Source organism: Emydura macquarii, unplaced genomic scaffold (genome assembly GCF_026122565.2).
Source record: "Emydura macquarii macquarii isolate MOO-44397 ecotype Brisbane River unplaced genomic scaffold, CSIRO-AGI_Emac_v2 contig_629, whole genome shotgun sequence".
Taxonomy (NCBI): domain Eukaryota; kingdom Metazoa; phylum Chordata; order Testudines; family Chelidae; genus Emydura; species Emydura macquarii.
The window spans coordinates 2998160-3017010 of record NW_027130766.1 but is presented as its reverse complement, the minus strand read 5'-3'; the positions used below and the strand labels follow the sequence as shown (position 1 = coordinate 3017010).

The 18851-nt window shown below is 50.6% G+C and overlaps 1 protein-coding gene across 1 annotated transcript; it reads right to left on the bottom strand.

The window, feature by feature from the left end:
- Positions 1–599: 599 nt before the first annotated feature.
- LOC137148239 (myosin light chain 4) lies at positions 600–18073 on the bottom strand. Its single transcript, XM_067540882.1, has 7 exons — positions 17902–18073; positions 12039–12066; positions 7865–8014; positions 5284–5457; positions 4570–4647; positions 2549–2593; positions 600–879 (listed from the first exon to the last, which is right to left on the bottom strand). Exons 1-6 carry the CDS (start codon positions 18028–18030, stop codon positions 2565–2567), a joined length of 588 nt encoding a protein of 195 aa, XP_067396983.1. The 5' UTR covers positions 18031–18073; the 3' UTR covers positions 600–879; positions 2549–2564.
- Positions 18074–18851: the final 778 nt, after the last annotated feature.

The window sequence follows — 18851 nt, the reverse complement described above, 5'->3', positions numbered from 1 at the left end:
TCCCCAGAGCCTAGCGTAAAAACAACGAGAGTCGTGTAGCACCTTAAAGACTAACACATTTCTGCGGGCATAAGCTTGCATCTGACAAAGTAGGCTGCAGCCCACGAAAGCTTATACCCGCAGAAATGTGTTAGTCTTTAAGGGGCTACAGGACTCTCATTGTTTTTGCTGTATACAGACTAACATGGCTACCCCTCTGGAATGTATAGCCTAGAGTGTCCCCTCAATCTCTTCTCGTTCCCCATGCCCATTCTCCTCTCCAAAAAACTACCCACATCTGGCAGAAGATCATTTAACTGTGCTCAGACAGCAACAGAACTCACAGCTGCACAGTCAATTTGGGGCCAGCCTACTGAGGCTACCTGCCCCCCAGATCTCACCTCCTCCTTCACATGTAAGTTTTCATGGGTCCCCAAAACTGGCTCTGCTCCCTTCCTGTACAAACGCCTTTTCCATCCTGCCTCCTTGTGAAATCTGACATCTTGCAAGCTAACCCCCCTTTGCTGCTCTCCCCCGCCCACCTCGAGTTTACTTTAGTGAGCATGCCCAGTAGCGAGGACAACATTTCATCTATCTTTTAAAAGGACCAAAGCCAGACATTCAGGGTGTGTGCGAAATTTAATTGGCCAAATGACGCAGGGGAAAAAAAAATCAAAAGAATAAATTAAGATTAAAAAGGGAAGGGCAAGCGAATGTCCTTTTCTATAAAGAGGTGATTGCACACAATAGTGTAGGATTGATACATTGCGGTTACAAGGACTCTGTTGAAGTTCATGTGAGATACAGCTGTGGACGCAGAACATTTTAGGAAGGAAGGGACATGGGTCAAGAATTCTTGATGTTGGTAATGCTTAGTTGAATGGAAACATTTCAGAAAACCTGGAAGGCAAAACACACAACATTTTAATGTAATGACAGTGAGAATAATAAGTCTGTGAAATAATAGAACCAATTCTCAGATGGAGCCAAAATATTAATAGCAATGCTTTCGTGACATTACAAATAGTATCCCATTAAAGTAGCTTTGTTTGCAATTCAATGTCCCCCTGCAGTGTTTGCCACCTAAACATTGCAGCAGTGAACTAGTGCATGAGAATGCACGAGAAAATTATTAGAAATAGATAATAGCAGGGACATTGTTTACCTAGATCTCAGACTTCTGTCTGCAAGCTTTAAAAAAATCTATCTTCTGTTGCTTCAAGTAACACCTAAAACTGAAGAGACTGGAGGGGAAAGGAGTACTTCTATTTCTTTCAGATGTGTTTATTTTGTGTATTTGAAAGTCACTCTTTCTCCTTGGTTTGTAGGGGTCTTTCACTAAGCAGCAGGGGAGAAAATGTTTACGAACACAAGACACTGAGCTAGTGAAACCACAAAAATCAGGAGGGGGATTCAGCGGTAGCTGTAGCATCTAGCATTTTCAACTAATTTTTTTTTAATTGACTGGATTTCAAGTTGATAATGTCCCCCTAAAGAAAGGGAAACTTACTGGTTTATTTTCCTGGTGCAAACTGAGTGAAATGCAAAACAAGTTGCATAAACAGTCAATTTTGCATGTTTTCAGTTTTAACAAGGGGTTTTTAGTAATACAAATACGGAATCCCCTTTTTAAATGAACACCTTTTAACATGTCAGTGTCCCTAGATTTTAAGGTCAAAAGGGACCTCTAGGACACGCTAGTTCAGCCTTCTGCATAACAGGCCGAAGAAGCTCAGCCAGTAATCTCTGTATCTAGCCCATAAAGCCTGTCTGAGCTGTAACAGATATTTGGCAAGAGATCCAGTTTTGATGTCAAGATTTCAGGTGATGGAGAATCCACCACCTCCCTAGCTGGTTGTTCCTATAGTTAATAATTACCATCTCGGTTAGAAATCTGCACCTTATTTCTATCATCTGAATTTGTCTAGTTTCAGTTTCCAACCACTGGATTTCTGTATGCTTTTTTCTGCTAGATTAAAGAGCGATCTACTACTAGAAACAGCCTTATATAGATACTTGGAGACTATAATTAAATCAGCTCTTAACAGTTTACCATTTTTAAATACTGGGACAACATTAGTTTTTCCCCAGTCCTTTAGGACTTCCCCAATAATCCAAGATATGTTAAAGATCAATATTAATAGTTCAGAGATCTGTTTAGCCAATTCTTTTAGTACTTTTGGGTATCATCCTGCAGATTTAAAAACACTTAACTGTATTCATTGTTGTTGTTTAACACCCCGCCCCCTGTTCTCCAGTTACTGATGAAATAGAAAGTATTTCATTTCACTATATATTATGAACACATCAGCCTGCTTATTTCCAAATACAGAACAGAAATATTTATTGAGTACTTCTGCCTTTTCTACAGCAGAATTGGCAGCCATAAGACTGCTGCTGCTAGAAATAACACAATTTAAAAATAACACAGTAACACAATTTTGAATGTGGCTCATCAGGACGGACTTTGATTTTTGTGTGTGTCTTGATGGTGTTTCATTGCAAGGCCACAAGACTGAGCTGGGTCAAACATTTTAAGACAAACAATGAAAGATAAAGATGAACTCACCCTGAAGATTCTTGTTTCAACCAGACATGATGTGCTTAACAAAAGCTGGCCAGGAAATAAGAAGAAAGACATTAAAAATAATCCCTTCAAAAGAGAACATGAGTTTTTGCCCTCTGGAACAAACAGCAGATGCCTTCTAACTCCCTACAGCCCTCCCATCCTCACCCTCGCACCTTCCTGACTGGATTCTCTCCCCAGACCAGCTCCTTATGTTATGGACCCCAGAGCAGTGGGTTAGAGCAATGTTTCTCAACCTTTTTGATACCAGGGACCGGCTTGCTATACTGTGTCAGGGAGATCTCAGGGACCGGTGCCGGTCCATGAACTGGTCGTTGAGAAACACTGGGTTAGAGTACACATATGTTAGTGTAAGGCAGGTAGTGCAATGCTGCACTGGAGGCTAGGACAGAGGCTCATCAGTAAAGTGACTCGTGAAAGGAAGAAAGATTAGGCCCCCGTCCTGCATGTGTTTAACTTTGCACATGCTGAGTGATCCCACTGAGGTCAGGACTACCAGGAACGAAAGGCTACAGCACTGGTGCTGGGGCGCCTGCCTGTGTTCAAGAGTCAGGGTGCAGTATGTTCCATGTGTTTCCTTAGGGTTATGTACCCTGACAAACCTCTCAAAAGCTACCAGGCTTTCCAGCGCCCCCTAAAAGCATGGGGCTCCTTGGGATTCAGGGGCCCAGGGCAGGTCCAGCCCTAGACCAAATGGCACCTCCCTCTCCATTTGTTAGACTTTTGAATACCTTCTTTTGTATTGCATTTGTAGCCCATGGTTAGGACTTTGATGCAGGACTTGCATGCATGCTTTATCCCCGTCATATAAGACAATAAATGTGCACGTTAGGATCTGTAAATCTGTTTTTAAGTGAATAGAATCCAAATACGGAATCCTGAAACATTTTATTTCCAAGATTCTATTTTCCCTCTTGTTGCTAACAGCACCCCGAGCCCAGGGCCCCCCAACCCCAGCACCCCCCGGCAGTCAGCTGAGTCACCTACCCCTAAATCCAGCCCTAGCCCAAGGTGACTGCATCACACTCACACCAGTCCTGTCCACAGGGATCTAAACTAGGGATGAAGGGGTCAGCATGCACTGAGTTTGGACAGCATCTTGAAATCTCATCCCAGCTTCCAGGTTTGGACTTGCACAGAGATGGGAAAAGGGATTTGAAAATGGGGGAAATTATTTCATTTGCACTTTGGCAGCAACCTCAAGATCCCTTAAGAGGTCCTTTTATTTCTCATCTGAAACCCCTGATGGATGGTACAACCATGGCTGGCTCCAGCAGGGCAATGGGTGCCTGAGTCCAGGTCAATACTAGAAACATTTCCTAACAGAGTCACATCAGTTAGGGGTGTGATTTTTTTTTACATCATTTCTATACTGCCAAAAGTCCTGGCATAGACAAAGTTATACTGGCAATAAAGTGCTTTTGCTGGCATAGCTTTATTTCATTCAGGAAACTGATGCAAACTACACCAGCAAAAAGCACTCTGGTTGGTATAACCTGGTCTCCACTAGCTAGGTTTGCTGGACTAGCTATACCAGTCCCTAGATTCTAGACAAGGGGTCCGTCTTGAGGAGCGTTGCAGAGGATCCCTTTCCCTGCTACTGAAATTGCTCGTAGTGAATCTTGGGGCATTTTGATTGGAAGGCCTGGGAGATCTCGCCCTGCGTTTTGAGTTCAGATGACACAGCACCAGTGAACTATTGAATCCGCAGGCACTTCACCTCTGCCCCACTGACACACAGAAAACCACTGTCAGAGGGAGGGCTAGAACTGCCCTCACACCCCCGCCTTTGCTGTGACTAGCAGGCACACTGCATCCTGGGGACATTTTGTTGGAAATCTCTGGTACATTCTCCCAATCTCATATTAGACATCTAGGATGGGCGTCAGATGCGTATTCCCGGCTCACGGACCCTCGGTTTCCGTGCGGTCAGAAGATACGTTTAGCATCTCAGAGCAAAGTCGGAAATGGCTGGGGCGGCCATGAAAGGAATCTTCTCCTACCTTCATAGTTGATACAGCCGTTAGCATCTTCCTGTCCTGTCATCAATTGCTCCACCTCACTTTCCGTCAGCTTCTCACCTAGGAGTGGAAGCAGAAGGGCAGGTCGTTTAGACTTCAGCACTGCCCACACCTGGGACTCATGGTGCTGTGGATTACGTCCCCCATGGCTACTCCTTGCGAGAGACCCAACGCCTCCCAGTCGGCAGGTTAACATCTGGGAGAGGATTCATCCCTTGGCTGGTCGCTGTATCTAAGGCTGGTTAACAGAGCAGACCCGAGCCCATGGGCTACATATATGGAACCACTTAGAGGGACCCAGAAAAGAGGAGAAAAGGAATAAGAGGGCAGCAGCCGTCAGATAGTTGGGAACAACTTTGAGTCCTTAACCAGCCTGGATTGCATTTGAGCCGGTGTCCTGGATGTGAAAGTCTCTCTGTCCTGGAGCCATTCACTCCTCCTAATGCTAGCATTGTAATGTCCATGTTACCACTAAATCGGGGGGTGGCTAGAGTCAGTATTTGGAAGGGGAGGATTTCTCTGTGTCTGCCACAGTAAAAGGGTCCCCCTAATGCATTACACCAGAGCTAGGTCCCACTCCCAGTACCTCCCCCCTGACACTGCGCAGACTGGATCTCTGCTGTCTGGAACAGAGCCTGTCACCCCAAGCTGCACAATTACAGGCCAACCCTGCCTAGCTTTGTCTCCGGCCCATACCCAGCGTGGCAAGCACATGGCGCAGTTCTGCACCCATGACCGTGCCGTTTCCCTCCTTGTCAAAGACACGCAGGCCTTCCACGAAGTCCTCGAACGTCCCCTGGTCCTTGGAGCGGGAGATGTGCTGCAGAATCGGGAGGAAGGTCTCGAAGTCCAGCATCTTTGCGTTCATTTCTGATGGAGAAGACACAGGAGGTGGCATTACTTAAAGGGTCTATGAAACCTTACACACACACACACACACATACCCATCACTTTGCCTGTCACTCAAAGGCAGCCACTTCTGGGGCAGAATAAGGCAGCTCTCTAACCGCATTTGTGGGAAGGAAGTGGAGAAGGATCCTGTGTCCAAACTGAAACTAAAGAAGCAAACCGATGGAAGTAGATTGGTAAATAAACAAATTAGAATTTGGTTGGGAAACTAAGGGAGTTTTCCTACAGGTGGGTTAGATTTGGGAGGCAGAGTGGAACCCAGCAGCTGGTTTCCTTTGCCCTACCCATGTGCAGTCATTTATACCAGTGCAACATGGGCATAAAAGGCTACTAAATCCAGGCTGTGGAGAATCGGGACCCAGATCAATGCTCTGGCTCTGCGGGACTAACAGGAAGGACAACTTGTCTGTGTCAGTCAAGCCAGGAGAGCGGACTCAGACAATACAGCGAGTAGATCTGCTGAGTCCAAAGGGGCTGTTTTTATGCAGTTACGTCTCTGATCGTAGCCGGGTTTAAAAACAAAATAATTTCTAGGCACAAAGGAGATTCAGTCTGTGATTTAATCACCCACCTCAGCAGCTGAGATCCCCCGTTACCAATGCTTGCTGTTTTACTTAGGGGTTTCAGTAAAGCCCCAGCGTCTGGCAGCAGGAGACTGCACGAGAAGCTCAGCTTTCATCTAAAAAGATATATATTTCTGGTCCTCACTGTTGTGGAGAGATCCTTGAAGATGTGAATCTCCTGCACTCCAAGGGCTCAGAAACTAGAAGGCGCATAAAAAGCACTCCCCTATTATTTAATTTAAAACGTCATGAATTTTGCGGGCCTGACTCACGTTATTTGAGTGCTTGAGGTTGGTCTTCGTGGAGATCAGCTAAGCTGCCTTTGCTAACAGCCCCTAGATTTGAATTTAAGGTGATGGGGCAGAATGTTCTCAGCACAGAGCTCTGCAATTCACTTCCCTTTTCGGTTTGTCAGAGTCCTTGTTTTTACCATCCCAGAAGCATACAAGGCTCATTACTTTGCTTTCTCCTCGGGGAAAAGGCTGCATATAGGGGTTGGAGCGCGGGGAATTATTTTGATTGACATGGTCAATATACTCCTTTATTAATTGGTTTATGAGTATTGTTCAGGGACCCAGAGAGTTTCCCAACCAGCAGGTTGTTATTAAGCAAAAGAAGAAAATCAAGGTGCCACATCCTAGTTGGTGTGAACTGCCATAGCCCCACTGGAGTCCAAGGGCTATATTCTGGTGTGAATCTACATAGCTCCATTCAAGTCAGGGAAGCTACACTGTTTACACCTGCTGAGGATCTGGCCCAAGAACAATGCAATCAGTGATGAGGGTAGTGTGTCCTCTGAGCCGGATCAAGGGTGATATTTGGTGGGGGGGCAGAGGAATTCTCCAGGCATGAAGAATCTCTGAGTTGTTTTCTTTAAACTATGAAACTGCCAGGGCTCAGTCATTCTTCTCTCCATGGGGCTAATTCCACCACAAATCTCCTGCTATGTTATTGGCTACATTTGCCTTGCAGGCCTCCAGGAGGGAATCAGAGATGGTCTGTCCACTAAAGCCCTCCCCAGGGCATCGGCTGTGAGAGAACAGCTGCAGAACGGGAGGGTTTTATTCTAGCTGCAGAGAGCGTTCACCAGCTCTGGAAGGGAGGGGGAGGGCTGGTGAACACTGAGTCTGGGTTAGTCAGAAGAGGGGCCTCATGGACAGACTGATCCAATAGCTCTTGGTGACTCATGAACTGCAACGAAATGAGCGCTACAATGGTTTGCAGCTGGGGGGAATCTGGCTTTGAGCCTCCTCTGCTCCCATCCCTGTGGCAGGAAGGACTATAACCCGTCCCCACAACTCCGGCAAGGAAGCCAAAAGCCCAGCCTGGCTGCTGCTCCATGGGACCTCCAAGAAACCCCTCTTGGCCAGCCTGCCTCGTCTCCAGAACAGGACGCAGGGGGTCCCGTGTAGGAAGCTGTGGGGCTCTCCATTCCCTGTCCTCCTGCCCCAAAGTCTATTCTGCCTTAAAGAGACGTGGGGGGGGGGGATGTTTAATCTCTGCGAGGCTGAGCTGCAGGGCAACGGACGGGAACACACTGCTCAAGGGGTTTAGGAGCACAGCCCTATTGCTGTCCTGCCAGCCCTAGGACGGCTGAATCAAGCTGTCTTCAGTGGGCTGGGCCCTGGGGCCACATTCAAATGTACCATTGCATGGGCAGAGTCCATGAGCCACAGGGCTGGGACCTCGTGTGGGAGGTCTGGAGGACAGCTGGAGGTCTCTCTCCTACAGGAACCACAGCCCTTACCTTGCAGCTGTTAACAAATGCACCCAGTGTCTCTCCTTTTTGCCCTGGTTGCTCTTACCTTCTGGTTTGGGTTTTCCCAGCACCTTCAGGACTTCAGCATTGGTCGGGTTCTGCCCCAGAGCCCGCAGCACATCACCACACTGACTGTAGGTAATCTTCATCTCCCCAGTGGGGGTCCTGTCAAACAGCAGGAAGGCCTCCTTGAACTCTGCAGACAGGAAGGAAGAGACTCAGCGGTCATCATCCCATAATGCCCTCCCATCCCCCGGGTGAGAAGCTGAGTCCTGTAAGACTGGCACTGTCCAAAGAGGCGCCCTTGCTGGACAGGGAGGGGGCGGTTTTCAATGTTGGGATTTTCAACAGGAATAAAGTTCCTCCAGTTAAACCTCTCAAAGGCAGAATTTCTTCCCTTGGCCAAAAGCAGCATCCTCAAGCACAACCACATTTCCACTGTCCTCCTCCTTGACTCAGTCCTCCCAGGGGCTTCTCAGGCCCATCACCTTTACTCAGCACTTCCACATTTCCTTGGCCTGAAAATCTGCCTGTGGCCTTTTTAGCAGCATTCCCATGTACTGCACTGGTCCAGCTCCACCCCTGCTGAAACCCTCCTCCCGGTCCGCATCTTATCACACCTCGGTTGCTACCACTTTTCTCTTATGGTCCCCCCAGCTCCCCTTGTCCCCACATGTGCAGAGCGCTGCAGCCAGATGTCCCTCTCACGCCAAGAAGGGTGGCCCCGTTCTCCCCATCCTCAAGGATCCTGCCCAGGACTGAGCCCTGGGCACTGCGGGGTAGAGCGGTGTTTCTCAACCTTTCCAGTAGCAAGTGCCCCCTCACGTCTGAAAAGTTTAATAAGTACCCAACACTCAATGTTCCACTCGGAGAGATACAATCTTTCCCCCCTTTACCGCGGGACGACTGTATTTCTGGTAAAGCAGGAGAGTTCTGAGTTCTGCAGTGCTGAGTTCTGAGTTCTCCCTGCTGTTTCTCCCCTCCTTCCTCCTCCTCTTCCTCCATATAGGAGCAAAGCTCAACGCCAGCCAGTCACTATGGGCCTGACGGCAGGGGAACGTGGTGTTCTCCTCACACCAGTGGGAACTTGTGAGGTCTGAGCAGGCACTAGCGGCCCACCAGAGTGGATAGCAGTGCTCCCCATGGCCGTCCCTAGGGGGATGCGGGCCTGGGGCAAATCACACTCCTAAGATTTTTATACTGGTAAAATCTGGGGCTGTCACAGCTGTCAATTGACAAGTAAGGCTGCGGGTAGAGCCCAGCTGCAGGACCGGGCAAGCCGCTGGGCTCTCCACGTGGCTTTCTGGGCACCGGGCTTTGAGACTGGGAGGGGAGCTGCCACCTGGGCAAGTTGCAGGCAGCTGCTGCCTGGCTGCCAGCCCGGGAGATGGGCGACTGCCACCTGCTCTGAGCTGGGGCGGAGGAGGCTTCCCCGCAGGCTGGGACCCGGGGATGTGGGCAGGCGGCAGGCAGCTGCTGCCCATCTTCAAGCCAGGGCATGGGAGGCTGTCTCTCGGCTCAGAGCCGGGGCGTGGGTGGCAACCACCCAGCTGTAAGCCCAGCTCGCAGGGTGCAGGAGGCTGCTGCTGGGCTCCCACCTGGGAGCTGGGACTGGGCGGGACGCAGGCAGCTACCGCCCAGCGTCCCAAGAAGCCAGTAGTTGCTGCCCAGTTTCCCAGGACTGAGGTGGCTGCCATCCACCTCCCAGCTAGGAGGTGGGACCGGGCAGGAAGCTGGCGGCTGCCACCTGCCTTCCCCAGAAGCCGGCGGCTGCCGCCCACCTCCCTTCACTGGGTTTTTCACCGCATCCCCCCTGCCTGTGTCTCATGTACCCCCAGGGTACGTGTACCACAGGTTGAGAAGCTATGGGGTAGCGGACTGCCATTTCCAGGTTCTATGCAACAAACTCCCATCAGCCTAGGACCCAACACCTCTTTTTACCTGGGGGTATGGGCCCTAAATCTGGAAAGATCAGGATCTGCTTCCTCCGGTACATAATATTCTTCAGCTTCCTGGCCTGCTGTAATATTCTCTCTCTATCCCTTAAATCCGCCAAGCGAGCAATAACTGTCCTGCACGTGCCTGGCCCTGGCTTCTGCCGCCTGTTTGTTTCCCTGTAGGCTCGCTCCACTACGACGGGCGCATCTAGCCGCAGAACGCCGGGCAGCCATTTCTCCAGGAACGCTACCAAGTCTCTGCCCTCCTCTTTCTCCGGCAAGCCGAGAATCCTCAGGGTGCAGGCCTGAGTCTGGCTCTCCACTCGCTCCATGCGGGTGCTAAGGTGGCGGTTTTCTCGGACCAAGTGTTCCAAGGCCTGGACGCACCGCTGGGTTTTCACCTGCTGCTTTTTGACCGAGGAATCGGTCTGAGCAGTTGATTGGGCCAGGCTGGTTACTAGCCCTTCCAGCACGTCCATGCGTGTATTTACAGCCATGATTTTACCATCAAAAGCTGTCACGATCTCTAGGTTCTTGTCTGTTTTCTTCCTGATTTCCAGCAATAACTCTCTCAAGGAGGCATCGCCGCTGTTTCTTCTGCCACGGGGGTTCGGACGCTCGGGGTCTCCATGTGGGGACTGAGGCTCAGAGCCCCAAGATGTGGTTTCCTCAGTTTGGTAAAAATCCTTAGGCAGGATTTTTGGTTTGCTTGGTTTATTACTTGGCATCTTCATACCAACTGCAGGGCTTTGCCTGACTTCGGATCTGGACTATCAATGTCCATGGCTTGGTGGCATCAGCCTGGAAGCACCTCGCGATCCAAACCTGGCCCACATGTGAACTTTAGGCTGTTCCTGATACCATCCACCTTTCATTCCCTACATGGTGTGTGTGTGGGGGGGCTGCTTTCTCTGGGTGTGACATCACAATGGTTACTTCTTGTGATGTCATCCTTTAGCGCCTGGGCCCACAGGGAATATAAAAGGGACCTACTACAGGTGTCACCTAAGGACATTCTCCTTTAGTTCCTGCAGCCAAGTACTGTCTATTTGGAACGGAAGGAGAAGAGTTCTAGTCCCTGGGGTTTGTATCCTCTCTGGGGGCCTCTACCCTCTACAGGGAGGATGATGGCAGACACCAGATCAGATTGGATCCCATCCAGAAGTGGGCCAGAGAGGACTGATACCAGAAGCACATTAGCAGGATGTAAGACTGGGCGTTCAACTCTCAGTACTGGTGAGACCCAGATACCAGGGGGTTGGTTCTTTACATTTTTCCCTCTTTTTTCTTTGGCTCAGGGACCATTTGTGGGTTCCAGCCCAATGTGAGACCTGATCTTCTTATGATATTTCCACCATCCCGAATTTGAACCCAGAGCCTGGCCGTATCCAGAGGGGGTAATAAAGCCCAGCAGAGGTGTAAACAAACCACAGCCCACCCGTCACCGTGGGGACATCTCTAGGTGGCTGGCGTCTGCTCGTTCAGAGGGAATCCCTGTTTTCATGTCTTTCAGTGTGAACTGAAAATGCTTTTTTCTTGCCAGCACCCGAGGTCGGGGTAGCCAGCTTCCCCTCCGTTTTTGGTGGCCTCCCCATCAGCAGAGCAGAGCAGGGAACTGGGTCCCATATATTCCTTCTACTGCTTTAGGAGCATGTGTCCTCACTGAATCCCTGCACAGGCTCCCGTTCATCTTCCTCACTTGCTTCTATTCGTATCTCCACTTCCTGCCTCCCCCACCACGCCCCATGTGCTGTGCAAGTCTCTCTCGCTTCAAAGTGCACCACAGGGCTTTTCCCATCCCATCCTCTGGGAAGGAGGCCTTGGCGGTCTTGTTACTACCTGCAGCTTTGCTATTAGTATCACTGGATAGCCCCAGCTTGTGCGTTCTGATCTGATATGCGCCTTCTAGCCACTGTAAAAATGGCACCAACCAATACCTGGAGGGAGTGTAATTGAGTAGTTCAAGCAGGGGGAGCTGGGCGTCAGGACTCCTGGGTTCTGTTCCCAGCTCTGGGGTGGCCGAGTGGTCTAGCGATTAGAGTCGGGGAAGGATGAGGAGTCAGGACTGCTCTTCTAGTCTCAGATCTGCAAGGCAGTGTCATCCAAGGGCTAGAACAAGCAGGTCAGAGTCAGGACTCCTGCTTTCTACTGCCATCTCTGCGAGAGAGCGCAGTCTTGTGGTTAAAGCAGGGGGCTAAGAGTCAGGTTTACTGGGCTCTCATCCTGATTCGCACAGTCAGGGGCCATGCAGCAAAAGCTGGTTGGAAAGAGGCCAGCACTTACCTTCGATCTGATCTGCACTGAATTCAATCTGAAGGGAAAAGAAAACAGAACCCAATTACTACCCGTTGTGCTGAGTATCACAGCCAGGGCCAGCTGTAGGCTCCAGTAACACAAACTGCCCCATGGAGCAGAGCAGTAACTCAGCTAAACAATCTAGCCCACCCAGCAGCAGGAAGAACTCATCCTGCGAGCCCCATTTCCCTGTCGGGTGACAGGACGCGAGGAGCACCCTGTAACACACGTGGGGCACAATCCTGGGAGGGGCTGAGGGCCCTCTGTTACAACAGAAGAAGTTGAGGCCTGGAAATCACAAGGGTGGCTCTTGGGCATAGCAGGAGGTGGGAGGTGGGAGCTAGGACCATCTAATCATTGAACGACTCCCGTATGCATGTGAGAATCAGGGATAGTGGAAGGAGGCAGAGTCTGTTTCTTGTTCTTTCAAAATCTGGTCCTGGGACTGTTCCACTGGGCAAAGCGAGATTACTGGAACACAGGAAACTGACACCTGCTGCCCACCTAGAGCGGTGCTTAATCATGCTACGTCCTAGATAAATCCAGAGGCCTCTTCGCCTCCCTCACAGACAAAGGGATCACGTGGGAAAGTCAAACATCTTCTGCGGCAATTCTCAGGTGAGGTGCCTGGTTTAGCAGGGTAAACCAGGTGTAACCGGCTACTGGGACCATGGGGCCTCAACCTGGGCACATATCCCAGTACCTTGAAACTATCTATCCAAATCACAATCAAATTTCTCTCCCTTGTTTGTTAAATCACTGCTGGCACCATAGGAACAAGTGGACCAGCACAGTCTGGAGGATCCAGCTTCTGTGAGAAATCACAGCAGCCAAATGTGAGGGGTCAGAGGCCTGCATTTTCTGAAGTGACAAGAAAGAGCCTTCGGCTGCCTCAATCTTTGGGGTGCCCGACTGGAGACCCCTGAAAGGGGACTTCTTTTTCAGAAAGTACAGAGCATGTGTCCTCTCAAAACCAGGCCCATTTAAAGCATCACGAGGGGGGACCCTGAAATTGAGGTAACCCAAAATTATCGGCCCCTTTTGAAAATGTAAGCCAAGGAATTTTTCAAACAAACATATAAAAATGAGTAGACAGCGCTGCCAATGCTTGTGATTTTATAAGAAGTCTTTTGAGATCTAGCGTTTTCCTTGAAGTCCCAGTTCTTGGAAGCACGTGCATACATGACAAGCTCAGCTTTCACTAAAAAAAACAAGTTGTTAGCCTTTATGGTGGTGGAGAAAAGCCAGAAAATGTGACTTCAGTGTGTCCTTAAGGCCCCCAAATCAGAAAACAAAGAAAACGGCCTCCCCATTTGAATTTTTTGAATCCCAGGATTTTTATGTAAATCTCAGGACCAGGGGGCTTGGTTCAGGATTTTTGAATGGTTGAGAAGGGCAATAATGAAGGCACAGAACAGAAGATATGTGAACAAGATGTGCTGTGCCTGTCCCTCCAGGCAGCCCCCCAGAGACCCCGAGAGAATCTGTGTACTGCCTGACAAATTGTTCTGATCAAGAGATTTTCGTACATTACGATACAGTAGCCAGGTTGGGTAATGAGCGAAGGGGAGGCTTTAAAGATTCCTGAGGCCTATTCCTGGCTCTGACCTTGATTTGCTGGGTGACCTTGGACAAGGCACTTCCCCGCTCTGTGCGTCGGCTTCCCCATCTGTAAAGTGAGGACAATTCACACCACCCAGGCTTGATCAACTGCAGCCTGAGTTCAGAAGTGACCACAGATTTCAGCTTCTTTGATTGCCAGGTGGCCAGTACAAAACGCTCTGGGTCACAATTTTCAGAACAGCTCAGCACCCTGAGTGTATGTGGGGTGCTGAGTTCTTTTGAAACTCTGGCCCTGTGGATCTCATTTCCCCCCCAAACCAAAATCCAAAGATTTTAGGCATTTATTTTTTGGGTTTTGGGTTTTCCAGTGGAAAAAAAAAATCAAATAGATTGGAGGAAAGCAGCCCCTCGTCAGTGAAAATGTCCATTCTGTTAAAAACCCAGTTTTCCATCCAAAAAAAAAAAGTTTCTGTGGAAAGTTTCTGAGCAGCCCTAGTCCAAAGCACATATCCTAGGGCCAGCCCGCCACCCTCCAGGAAGCTGGTGGATTACAAACTGTCCTTTCATCAGTAGCAGTGGACATCTAGTGGACTGAGCCCAGGGCTGAATGTTAGGGATACACTCACGGTGTTGAGCTGTTCTGAAAATTGTGACCCAGAGCGTTTCGTGCTGGCCCCCTGACAATCGAAGAAGCTGAAATCTGTGGTCACTTCTGAACTCCGGCCGCGGTTGATTAAGCCTGGGTGGTGTGAATTATCCTCGCTTTACAGATGGGGAAGCCGACGCACAGAGCGGGGATTCCCTGCCCTGGTTTCTCATGACTCTGTGTAACCCGGGGCATTTCCACTCTCTCTGCCTCAGCGTCTCAGTCTGCAAAGTGGGGACCATTCTGCTTCATCCACTTGTGTGAAGCGTGCAGAGATCTGTGGACGCAGTGTGCTATTTAGAGCAAGGCTTCTCCTAGGCGCTAGAACAATGAGGCAGCACCTGCGCCAATGCACAACCTGGTGTCCCAGGAGCCATGTGTTCCTTCATGTCAGCTGACTGACAGCAGTTCCCCTGCAATTCTGCACAGCCAGCTGCCCGCAATAAGGCCCATGTGGCAATTTCTCTTCTCGATTTGCCTTTTATCGCCTTCTGTTTTTACCTTCAGTCTTTTCTCGCTCCTCTTTTGGCCTCTGGGCCCCACTCTCTCCCCACCATTCTCTCTCCCTGAACCTGGAGGATGATGGGATGAGGCTGGCATGCAGAACCCGTTCAACCTCCATGTTTGGCGGGCGAGCAGTTGACAGCACCTTTGAGGGGATCACGCTGGAAATGCAGGCAAGTCGCCACCCCTGCCACCAGGAGGGAACTGATGCACAGCGCCGTAAGATTCCCAGCTGGATCAGAGACACCTGGTCCCTCTAGTCCAGTATCCCCCTGTCTTCAGCAATGGCCAGAGCCAGCTGCTTTAGAGGAAGGCGCGGAACCTGCCATGGATAATTACGGCAAAATCTGCCCACAGGCAAAGTTTCTTCCCAACCCCAGGCAGGCAGAGGTTGGCTTATGCCCTGAAGTGGAAAGGTTTCTAAATCTGATGCAACTGTGGATGCTTGCAATCAATGCCTGGTCCTTCTCTGAATCCTGCTGAACTCCTGTCCTCAGTAACATCACATGGGAATGAGTTCCCCGAGCTAGCTAGCAGGGAAAGTACTGCCTTTACGCGGTTCTGAGTACTCGTCTCTTCCCCCCACCCAAGGGTCCCCATGACCATGGCACTAGCTGGAAACTGGTGGCCACATATTTAACCACAATGAGCAAGAACATTTGTTCCTTTGGAAGAGGTGGAGGCCTAGGAATGAGCTTCATTCCCTCAGCAAGGAGCCGGAGGCAGTAACAAATGCTTGGTGAGATCGACTGGGACTGGGAGTTTGCAGGCAGCAGGCTGGGCTATCCCCCTTGGGAGACAGGATGTTATTTCAAGGCTCAGTCCCAAAGTCAGGGGGGTCAACTGGTTAAACGGTCTCCATACCAAGCAAGCTATTATTAACCCTCTGACTACAACACTGGCTTAGAAATGTAACCGTATCCAGAAGAACCACGGAAAAAGTGACCTCCCTTCAGAGAACAACAGAGAGGAGGCTGAATAGAAGATGCTCTCATCGAGGAGATTGACTCAGGATGAGAGGCTGCAGGCGCTGAAATCCTTTGGGACTGAGACAGCTGGCAGCAGAAAATCTGTTTCATGCTGTCAGGGAACCTGGACAGAACCCCATCAAAGCTGCGCAGGCATTGCTTTCTCGCCAAATCCAAATGCTACCATATGTTCCAGTCAGGACCAGGTTAAGCCATTGGGCACCACGCCTCGGCTCCTGAATCTCATCTTGCATTTGAGGGGGAAGAAAGAAACCTCAAACAGTTTCTAGCTTTTACAGTTGTAAAGGGAAGCCTGAAAACGTGACTGGGCTGCAGCTGCTGCACTGACATCTGCCTGAGTCTGCAGAGAGCCTGGAACAATTGTTCAGAAACGGGGGAACTGCCTAATGTATCGCAGTGCGGTGGAAGTCCAAGATCCACTCACCGCTCTGGGGACCCTGCAAACGCCACCCCAGCAAGGGACTCTGTGTGAGGCAGAAGAGGACCACAGCTGGCCCAGCCCATCCACTCGTAATGATGCATGCCAGCAGCTGGATTAAGTTCACTGGCCCCACCCCTGGCTGCGTGAGAGGGGAAGAATCCATCAGTTCATTCTTCCACCAGGGCTGTGTTCAGCGCAGTTTAGAGCATTCTAGCGGGGTGCCCCAAACAGCACCTCAACTGCAACAGCCCCTGCAAGCTGTGAAACAACTGGAGAACATCTGGGATAGAGGACCGCCCAGGGTGTGCCGCCCCATGCTCTGGCCACGCTCCCTAGCAGGGAGGCGCCCTGCACCAGGAGGGTTAAGGGATTTATATGGGTGCAATGCAAAGCAGCTATAAAGTGCATGCAGGGCACCACAGCTCACCCACGGGGCTCTGCTCCTGCACTCTGCTTCTTCTTGCTGGTGCAGTGCTGGCAGAGAACCCTTGGGGGAAATCACCTGAACAGGGACAGGTGCGGCGGAGCAACCTCTTTGTGCTTTACACTCAGGGGCTACGTGGGGCTGGGGTTTATAGCCAGAGGTTCTGTGAGGCCGGGGCGGGGGAGAGCAGCTGGATTTTGCTACTAGCACAGGAGTCAGCAACCTGATTTGTGAGAGCATCAAACATTGTACTCCGGCAAAAATGGCCGTGGGGTCTTTACTGGCTGCACTTGTCAGGACCCGGCTCTTCTCCTCCAAGATGTTCCCCTAGCACCGCTGTGAGGTATTGGTTCACTTCGGGCTAAGGCAGAAGAGTGCCACCTCCCGAATCACCAGCACCTCCTGTTGCTCAGAGGTCGCCCAGCCAAGCACTAATCCAGTCTCACTCTGTTTTAGCCCCGGTTCAGGGAAACCCTTCATTTTAAGGCAGGCGCCTAAATCCCAGTGAGTCCAATGGGCTTTAAGCACGTGGTGAAGGTAATCTGCAAAGTGCTTCGAGACGATCACATGGAGTTTTAAGACTAAAAAATCCCAAACTTTTTTAAAACCGCAGAACAATGTCTGGGTTTGAATTCTGGTTTGAGTCAGGTAGGATTCGATAGCTCTCCTTGTCCGTACGGAGGCAGAAAAGGCAACCCGCCTGCTTGTGCTGCAGTCCAGGGGGAGGAGAGAGACTCACAAAAGAACAGCTACGTTAGAGAAGGGGTGGAACGAAAGGAATGTTAGCCCCCCGCCCCACACACCTGCTTGCTCTCTGCTCGCCAGAGTCAGCCAGAAAACAGAAGAGAACTCTGCTTCCGAAAGCCAGAGCCAGGGGCTAGCAAGAGAAAAGGAACCCGTTGTCCGACTGCACTGCCCGGTGTTAAGCTCCTCTCAAGATTTGTTCATTAGTTATGTATGGGATCCCCCCTACGGGGTTGAATGGGGGAGGGAGCACTATCCCCATGGGAAGATTTCTGGGGAGGAATCCATTCGATGGGTGCAAACCACCTGCGCCTGGAAATATCCTTAAGAGCCAGGGATAAAAGTGCATCCCTTCTCCGGCAAGGTGGGTTAGGGGGTGGCAGGAGATTCCCATCCCCAACTCCCTGCACCAGGGTGGGCTCCAAACATTCCCCTCTCTAGTTCTGGCTAGAAGGGAAGGCAGCGCGGCTGACACGATTCACACGGCGCACTGGACGGCCACGCACTTGGCAGGTCCCTGAGAGGAAATGGGCAAGAGACGGGCTAGTTTCCTTACTTACAGTTATGCTCTTGGGATCGAAGGCAGGTTCCTTAGGTGGCTCTGGGGCTGGGGCTGGGGCTGGGGCCGCGGCTGGGGCGGCAGCAGGCTTGGGTGCCTCTTTCTTCGGGTCAGGTTTCTTGGGGGCCATGGTGCCGGCTTCTTTGCAGAGGAGTTGAGAAGGATCTTCACACCCCACAAGGCAGCAGAGTGAGGGACAAAAGGCAAAGTCTGCTTCCTCCCCTTATATACCCAGCCCAGCGCTCACACCAGAGGGGCAGGCCAGCTGCAGGAGCAACTGCTACTTACTATAAAAGGAAGAAACGCCAAAGAGAGGGGCCCTACTCAACAATTGCCCATTGTCATCAGCTCCTGGAGCCTCAAGAAGCCCGCGGCTGTCACACCCCAAGAGGAAGGGAGCGCCTGGTTCTTTGGCTGGGGTGGATTGATGCTGCTTACTAAAAAGAGCATCAAAAAGAATACAAATGGCAGGAAAATAGTAACAGGCTGGCTGATAAACCTGCCCCAATACCCAGGGGGAAAGTGTCTTTTTATAGGCAAGCTTGCGAGTGCAAATACTGCAGATTCCTTTTAAGCCCCAGGATTTGCTAGCTGCCACTTCACAGCCGCGCATTGGAATATTTGATCCCTGCCTCTCCAGTTCTGCCATCTGCTGATGAATCTTTTAAATATCCACTTGGCCCTGAAAGTTGTCCGTGGCTTTTCCCTGGCCTCGCCGCTCCCTCCCGCATAGCCTGCCGGGGCCAGGGGGTTCTGCCCGCGTGGGATTGGGACAGAAGGATCTGGGCTTGCTCAGAAGGGAATCAGCCTGTTTCTGTCACTTTCCAGGGCACTCAAAGTCACGTTTTCCACAATAAACAAAAGCAGTTTTAAACAACACACTGGGCTGAGCCATTACATTAGCGCCAAGAGACCCTGACTGAGATCAGGGCTCCATTGTGCTAGGTGCTG